Source organism: Meleagris gallopavo, chromosome 13, assembly GCF_000146605.3.
Source record: "Meleagris gallopavo isolate NT-WF06-2002-E0010 breed Aviagen turkey brand Nicholas breeding stock chromosome 13, Turkey_5.1, whole genome shotgun sequence".
NCBI lineage: Eukaryota > Metazoa > Chordata > Aves > Galliformes > Phasianidae > Meleagris > Meleagris gallopavo.
The window spans coordinates 11,342,294-11,350,983 of NC_015023.2; the positions used below are offsets into that span (position 1 = coordinate 11,342,294).

Consider the following 8,690-nt stretch of genomic DNA (forward strand, 5'->3'; position numbering starts at 1 on the left):
CGGCGCGGGCGTCTCCTCCAGCGCGGTGGGGAAGGGGAATTGGCCTTCTCCCAGAGCGTGGGCACCAGCCACCAGCTCGCCGATCTTCTCCACCAAGCTGTGCCGGTTGGCGGCCAACTGCTGGTCCTCCTCTTCATCGGCGGCCATCGGATGCGCCGCGCCGGCGTACACCGAGATCTCGGCCACGCCGCCGCCCCAGGCAGCGTTGGGGAGGCTCAAGCGTTTGGGCGACGCTTTGGCAAAATCCATTGGGTTGGGTGAGGCATCCTCGGCGTAAAACACGCACTCCTCGCTGCCCACCCGCGCCGGGCCGGCGTAGACGGGGGAATCGGGCACCGTTGGGGTCTTGACGGGGACGATGGGTGGGCGGATGGGGATGGGGCCAGCGTTGGAGAGGGTACGGCGGACCGAGGGTTTGGTGGAGGGCGTGCGGCGGATGGTGGCCACCCCGGGGGTGCTGCCGGCCGGCAGGTTGGTGCCGCTGGGCAGCCCGGCGGTGGAGGCGGGCCGCTTGGTCTGGATCATACGGCGGTAGTTCTGGGCGATGTTGCTGTTGCGAGGGATGGTTGAGGATTTGTCGAAGTCGCTCTGAGGGTCGCACTCCACGTCGCCGTTCACCGAGTAGCAGTCGTAGTCAGAACCTGGGGATAATGCAGGCTTAGCCAAGAAGGTGATGGGAGGCCTGATGAAGCTGTCAAGCCCAATTGCAGCCTCAAAACATTACTGTGGCCAGTCCTGAGCACTGCTGTCACAGCGTGGTCAGTGCCAAACTCAATTGGTACCACTGCAGTGCCAGCACAACCAGCCCCAATCAATACCGTCACAACATATCAGCATTCAAAGCCAACCATCACCACTGCAGAGTAGTCACCACCAGCCTAACACCACCACGACCGACCCCAACAATCATCATCATGACATGACTGCAGCCAGCCCCATGTGCTGATGCCATCACGTGAGCACAAGCAAACCCAACCAACCCCATTGCAAGGTGACCACAGTCAGAGTTGTCACAGCATCACAGAATGGTTTGGGTTGGAAGAGACCTTAAAGACCGCCCAATTCCATATCCATGCCACGAGCTGGGACATCTCCCATGGACCAGCTGCCCAAAGCCCCATCCAACCTGGCCCTGAGAACCTCGAGGGATGGGGCACCCGCAGCTTCTCTGGACAGCCTGCGGCCTGTGCCAGTGCCTCACTGCCCCAATCAGCCCTAGCCATTGCCATCCCATAACTGCAAACTCTACCATCGCAACTTCACCTCAACCAGGCCCAACCATCTCCACCAAAATGTGATTACAAACTCAGCCGTGACCATCACAACTGGGCTCAACCATCCCACAATCAAAGCTAAACCCAATCCATCCCCACTGCAATGCAATCACAGCTACCCCAATCACTGTCATCACAACACACTCACAGCCAACCCAACCCCAACCCCAACTGTCTCAGTGGTTCCTCAGCCTCTGACCACATCACTTCGCGCCATCCCAACCCCTGGTTATCATCACCACCATTACACCACACCATCACCCCCACACAATGCTCAACGCAACCTGTTGTTTCCTTTACTGTGTGCCATGACACTGCACACACCGAGATTCCAACTCGCACATCCCAGTTTGCCCAGCACTGGCCCTAAACCCACAGCCACAGCCTGATCCTACAACAACAGTTCTCCATTGTGGCCACCAGCCCACAGCATCCCACTCCAGGCTGTAATCCCAATGACAATGCAATGCACCCCAACCCTTCAACACAACCAAAACACCCCATCCCATGCAAGGCCAGTGGGATTGACACACGCTCACTTGGGAAATGCGAAATGCCTTGCAATAGGAGCAGAATGACTGAATGGGAACAGGGCTACTGCTGTGGGCACATGAAACATGGGGAAGGCACCATCTCAGTGCCCACAGGTGTCAACGGTGCCATGGAAAGCTGTCTCCGTCCCCTCCCACCCTCTGTGGGATGCCCCATTGAGTCCCTTGGGAAGGGACGGTGTATGGGATGCCCCACTGAGTACCTTGGGAAGGGATGGTGTCCTCGGAGCAGGATGGGGTGGTGGTCTGCGTGCTGTAGCCACTGGAGTACTGCAGTGAGTCCCGGCTGCTCTTCTGGTGCTCCAGGCTCAGCCCCCGTGTCAGCACCATGGCCAGGTCGCTGGCGGCGGGGGACACCTCCTCGCCATGCTGTGGGGACAAGGATTGTCAGCACCTTGAGGGATCCCTTGGACCCCACCACCCATCCCCACAGCCACTACCTTGGCTGCAATGGTGGCCGGTGACATTCGGGGTCTGGGAGCTTCCTCGCTGCCCATGGCCGGGTACACGCTGCTGGCTGAGCCCATCTCGGCTTCCCGCAGGTGCTCCACGCGGTCCTTTCGCCGCTGTAGGGTGCTGACCACGGGCTGGTCATAGGGGCTGGCCTTGGACCAATCCTGCGAACAACAAGGCAACAGTGGTGATCTGGGGGAAAAGGAGTGTGGGGAATAGGGAGGTGTAAGTTTGGGGACCTTTTGGCATTCATCCTTCAAGCTGGGGGTGGCGCCAGCCTGGGATGCTCTGTCCCATGGGGGAACGCCTCTTAGGGAGGAGAGGAAGAGGAGGATGAAGTCTCCACTGTTCTGCTCTGAGAGAGTGAGGACTCACCGAGGTGGGGGAGCTGCACTCGCTGACCGACTGGCACGTCTCTGAGGCCTCTGAGGACGCTGAGCTGGAGGACTTCTGCCATGCCCCACAGTCCAGGAACAGCAGAGAGTGCAGGAGGAGAGAACAGAGCCGGTGAGCTGGTGCCATAGAGCTGCACCTCTGGCAACATCAGCACCACCCTGGGGCCCTGGAGCATCCCTGGTACCAGGGAGGTTGCAGGGTGAGGGGAAAGCACTTTTCTGGGGATGCTACCAATTGGTTCATTAAAAGGTTGAGGCAATTTGGGAACAGTCTGTTTTCTCGACATGGGGCTGAGAATTGGTGCACTGTGCCCATTCTACAGATGGGGAAACTGAGTCCCAGGAGCATCATCCCCCTCCGTGCCCACTGTACCTGGCTGGTGATGTCTGAGGGCATCGGGGAGGGTGGTTTGGAGTAGGCAGCATCCTGGGAGATGAAGCCGGAGTCGTGCGAGGAGACGCTGGAGAGGCGCGTGCCGGCGCTGGCCGGCTGGGCCAGGCTGCGGTAGCGATAGGTGGAGCTGGGTGAGCAGGTCTGAGCCCCCCCGGGCCACGGGAGGCCACCCTTGGCACTGCTGACACTGCTGGGGGGGCACGCGGGGCGCGAGGGGCAGCAGAAGGACAAAGGAAGGAAAGGACAGTTTGAGACACAGGTTTGGCACATGTGTCCGTGGGGACGGCGCAGGCAGTGCATCCCCATCATCCCAGTCAGGGACAGAGCACGGCTGGGGAAACGAGGAACGAGGGGTGCCACCCCAGGGATGGGGACAGGGGACGTGCTGGTGAGCCCCATGCACCCTACATCTTCCCCAAAACCCAGGGAGGGGGCATGCACTTGGCCATCCAACCCATCCCCATATCACCATATCCCCAACACTACTGCCCCCATCCCCATCCTTCTCCCTGCCCCAAGATCAGTTCCTCTGTGCTACTGGGGACCCGAAGGCCACCATTTATCTCCAGGGTGAACGACGCACCTGCACATGCTCGATTTGCGGGAGCTGGAGCTGCTGGGCGATGATGGAGGGGTCTGGTAGGACCAACTGTAGTCGGAGCCCTTCAGGTCCTTGATCACCTGCAGCAAGGAGGGGTTGGAGCCCCCCAGGTGGCACTCACCCCCCATAACCCCGAGTACCCCACACACTGACCTGCTCGCTGGCAGGGGGCAGCTTGTGGGGCTCGGCGGTGAGCACCACCAGGTCATCGATGATGCCCTGCAAGTGGGTGATCTCCCCCAGCATGGTGAGCTCCCCGTTCTGCAGCCGGACAAGTGAGACAGCGTCAGCCTCCCAAGTGACATGGGGACCCCAGAACCCCTGCAGGACCCCAGGACTCACCACCACGGGCTGCAGGAAGGTGATGAAGGTGCAGAAGCGGCCCCGCTCCTCAATGAGCGCCTTGCGCACTGCCTGCTTCTCCGTTTCCTCCAGCAGCAGGTACATGTCATTGACGTCCTGCAGCGCGTTGTCCAGCTGGGGCTGCAGGTCCCCTTTCCCTGCGGGGGATGCGGTGACATCAGCCCCATATCCCCCACGGATGAGCCCCTGTTGAGCTGCGGATGGATGGGGTACTGTCCCCACGGATGGGGATGTCACCGAGGGGTCGTGAGCTGAGCTAGGCTAAAAGCAGGGCTGGATGGACAACAGACGGACAGACAGACAGACAGCCCTCAGCAAAGGGGGAAACCTGGGGATGGGGTAGGGTTTGGCTTCACCCAGTCCCAAGGGGAGACACAGATAAGGAAGCAGAGAGGGGCCGGGGCGGGGGCAGCGCTTCACTTACCCAGCAGCTCTGCGGGAAGGATGTGGAGGGGAGGAAAAGAGAAGGAGACAGAGAGAGAACGTGTGAAACGACAGCCAAGGTCCCCCCGCACCCCCACCCCAAACCCTCACCCAGCTGACCCTTACGAGCCTTCTTCTGCAGCTTGAGTGTGTCAGAGGATTTCTTCTTGATCTCGTGGCGGGCTCGCTTGTACTCTGTGGGCACAGGGCACTGTGATGGGGTGGGACCCAAGCATCCCTCCTGGCACAGATCTGTCCTGTCCAGTCCCATCCAATCCCATCTTGTCATGTCTCATTCCATTCCACCCCATTACGTCCATTCTATTCCATTCCACCCTCTCCCACCCCATTTCATTCCATTCAATCCTATCCATCCATCTCATCTTGTCCCAAGCCCTCCCATCCCATCCCATCCCATCCCATCCCATCCCATCCCATCCCATCCCATTTTATTCCATCCCATCTTGTCCCATTCCTTCTCATCACATCCCATTCAATTCCATTTCATTTCTTCCCATCCCATTTCATCCCAGCCCATCATGTCTCATTCCCTTCCATTCTATCTCAATCCATTTAATTCCATTCCATCCTATCCCATGCCATTACTTCCCATTTCATTCCATCCTATGCTGTCCCCTCCCATCACGTCCCATTCCTTTCTATTCCATTCCATCCAATTCCATGCCATTCCATTCTATTCTATTCCATCCTATCCCATCCCATCACGTCCAATCCCATTCCATCCTATCCCATCCCATATCATCATGTCCCATTCCATTCAATTCCATTCTATCCTATCCCATTCCATCATTCCATTTCATTCCACCCCATCCCATTCTATTTCTTTCCATCCTAACCCATCCCATCACTTCCCATTCCATTCCATCTCCCTCCCATCATGTTCTGTTCTGTTCTGTTCTGTTCTATTCCATTCCATTCCTTTCCACTCCATTCCATTCTATCCTATCCTATTCCATTCTACTCCATTCCATCCTATCCCATCCTGTCACATCCCATTTCATCCCATCCCTTCCCAGCATGCCATCCCATCATGTCCTATCCCATTTCATCCCATTCTATCCCATCCCATCCTATCCCATTCCATTGTATCCCATCCCAACTTATCCATCCCTCTTGTCTCATCCCATGACATCCCATCCCAACCTTTTGCGTGGTCCTTGTCCAACTGGTTGGCAGTTTTCTTCCAGTCCTCAATTCTGTCCTGCAAAGGGTTGATCAGGCTCTCCATCAGGGCACTGGGATGGGGGAAAACAAGAAAAAAAGAGATGGAGTCGAGGGGGAGGGGAGCGGGGCGAGGGCTGAGCCCGGCCTCCTCACATCCCCGATGCCGGCACCTACTTGGTGAACTGCCGGAGCTTGGCCTCGATGCTGCGGTGCCGCATGCACATACGGGTCAGCGCGGAGCCGATGTCCCTCGTGGCCCCTGGGGGAGAACGGGACCCCGCTGAGCGCAGGGATGGGGACGGCCGCGTTTGGGCACGAGGAGGTGGGCGGGATGGGGGTGGGCGGCGTTTTCCCAGGCTAAACCCGCTGGATGAATGGACGGCCGGCCCCGCGATCAGCAGCGAGCGGCTCTGCGAACTGGCCCCTAATTTGTCCCCGGGCTGATGGGTGGGACGCGTTCACTCTGGAGCCCAAGGACGGCCACGCGGTGGCACTGCTGCAAACCCCGGGACCCGGTGGCCACCCGCGATCCCGCAGGCCGGGGAGTCTCTGCCCCCAGAGCCCCGAGCGGTGCCCCCCAGGCAGCCAGGGATTCAGCAGAGCCCCCAGCACAGCCCTCAGCCCCCACACGGAGGGCATCCCTTAATCCTCCTCCTCCCAGCTCTCCTCCTGGCCCTAATCCGATTCCACACCCCCACGGGCAGGGACGCCCCCAGCCCCACGTCCTCAGCCAACAGCGGGGCGTTACAGCCTTCATCCCACCGCAGCGGGGTTGCCCCAAACTTTGTCCCCTGCCCAGAGCCAGGTGACTCCCTGCCATCCCCCAGTGCTCTAATCCCCCCAGTGCAGTGGGCCACTGGGTTTGGAGACAAATCTGCTTGTGGCTCAAGCTGCTGCCTTCCTCCTCCTCCTCCTCCACCTCCTCCTCCCGCACGGCTCCAGATGGCCCTGGATGCCGCCAGTCTGCAAAACAGCCCCGGACCATCTGCTTGGCACAACCAAGCGGTGACACGCAGAGCCTGCACAGGGACACAGCCCTCGGGGGGACCCCACATCTCACAGGGAGGGGAAATGTGCAATTTGTCACACTGGGAGACGCTCCACAGCATGGGGACATCCTATCTGGGGACATCCCGCGGGGGGACCCTACCTCGAGTGTTGGTGGCCATGTCAGCCACTTTCTGGAAAGCATCCAGGAAGGCGACCGCAGCCAGCACCGTGGTCCTGCAGGGAGAGGGACATCGAGCTCAGTGCTGCTGTCACCCCAGGGGTATGGGGACGCTGCCAGCAGGGTGCCAGTGACATCGTCCAGACCACTCACCTGAGCTGGGAGTGCAGCTTGGTGGCCTTTGAGTTGAAGTCCTCCCAGATGGGGTAGGAGCTCTGCAAGAGGGGAAGGCAGTGGTGAGACCCCGAGCCTCGGGAAGAGCCCCCATGCTGTCCCCATGGAGTGGCATCTCTGATGGCTCATAAAGGCTGAGCACGGCCCCTTCCCTCCACCACCCTCATCCTTCCTGGTTTGCCCCGTTCCAGTCTCGGTGATGTTTTCATCTCAGGGGTGAAGGAAGCAGAGGGGACAGGGACAGGTCGCTGGTGCTGGGGAACCATCCCAGTGCCATCCCAGCAAAACCAGTCCCAGCATCCTCTCGGTGAGGCCATCCCAGTGCCATTGTCTCGAGGAGGAGCTGTCCCATTGGGGTCTCATATCGGTCCCAGTAAGGCCATCCCAGTGCCATCCCAGCAAGGCTAATCCTGGTGCCATCACACGTCGAGGCCATCCCAGTACCACCATCTAGAGAAGCCAGTCCTAATGTCCTCCTGGTGAGGTCAATCCTGGTGCCACCTTGGTGATGCCATCCCAGCGCCATGCAGCAAGTCCTGGTGCCAGCTCAGTGTCACCACCCCAGTGAGGCCATCCTGATGCCACCATCTCAGTGAGGCTGGTCCCAGTGCCACCATCCAGGCAAAGTCATCCCACTGTCCTGGTGAGAGCACCACCCGATGGCAGCGTTGGGGCTTGCAAAGACACTGGAGGTGAGCCTTGGTGGCACCTCTGTCTCATTTGGGGACAGCTGGTGTGGGTGGGGAGCAGGGCTGATCCAGCAGTGTTTTGGAGGCTACAAAAGTCCCATGTCCATAAGGAAGCCATCCATGGAGCATGTTGCTCGGTGTGTGACATCTCTCTGGTTGTTTCCGGTAGGCCCATGGGGACAGCCATCATGGCTGGGGACCACGTCCCCATGCCTACCTCCCAGGTCCACCTCCATGCCCCGTCCACCGGGCACATCCCCATCCCTCAGTGACACCAGGACAGGGGTGAGGACGATGGAGACAAGGACAACATTGGGGACAAGGACACGCCAAGGTCACCTGGGGACGCTGCACAGCAGGGGAAAGGCACTGGGAAGAAACCCAGAGAGCATCACGTGGCTCCACTGTCCTCCTCCCTGAAGCCACCAACCGGTGCCAAAAAGCCGCTGATGTCCCACTGCCACCAAGATGAGATCCTTTTGCCTTGGCCCCACATGGGAGCATCGCTGTGTTCAAATGCTGGCTGCAATTATCCACCCCCATCCTGTGGCCACCAGGACCCCACGTGGTGACAACACTGGGGACAGAGATGCAGCACCCATAGGGCCCTATGGTTCCTGGTGTGAGCAGAGCTGTTGCTGTAGCACGTTGTCTTTTTTCCTTCCTTTTTTTCAGCCTTTTCCATCAAAAGGAAAAAGAATCACCCATCCCAGGAATGAATCTAGCTCGCTGTCATGGCGAGGGGCTCCCAGCCCCATAGAGTTGGGGTCCCTACTGTCACCAACACGGGGATGGTGGCTGCAGGCTGGTTAAGCCCATGGGCAGAACTGGATACTGAGGCACAGGGCGATCCCACCTCCATGTTCAGAGCTCAGGCTGAGCCAGGGACTCCAAACCCCTCTCTGCCCCATAAGGATCACACCATCACCCTTTCAATAATAATAATAATAATGGGATTTTCTCCCTCGGGAGCTCTCTCCCACCACCCCCCTCCCCACGACACCACCCGCCCCCCAAGGG

At 59.2% G+C, this 8,690-nt stretch overlaps 1 protein-coding gene across 1 annotated transcript in view; it reads right to left on the reverse strand.

Moving 5' to 3' along the window:
• The window catches only part of MTSS2 (MTSS I-BAR domain containing 2), a 10,583-nt gene that overhangs the window by 592 nt on the left and 1,301 nt on the right, over positions 1-8,690 (reverse strand). The window contains exons 2-14 of the mRNA XM_031555408.1: positions 6,961-7,098; positions 6,790-6,863; positions 5,814-5,898; positions 5,619-5,710; positions 4,566-4,649; positions 4,011-4,168; positions 3,822-3,929; positions 3,651-3,748; positions 3,047-3,254; positions 2,654-2,728; positions 2,266-2,442; positions 2,029-2,194; positions 5-641 (exon numbers count right to left, since the gene is read on the reverse strand). Coding sequence (XP_031411268.1) covers positions 5-641; positions 2,029-2,194; positions 2,266-2,442; positions 2,654-2,728; positions 3,047-3,254; positions 3,651-3,748; positions 3,822-3,929; positions 4,011-4,168; positions 4,566-4,649; positions 5,619-5,710; positions 5,814-5,898; positions 6,790-6,863; positions 6,961-7,098 — 2,100 coding nt within the window. The remainder of the gene's footprint in view (positions 1-4; positions 642-2,028; positions 2,195-2,265; positions 2,443-2,653; positions 2,729-3,046; positions 3,255-3,650; positions 3,749-3,821; positions 3,930-4,010; positions 4,169-4,565; positions 4,650-5,618; positions 5,711-5,813; positions 5,899-6,789; positions 6,864-6,960; positions 7,099-8,690) is intronic.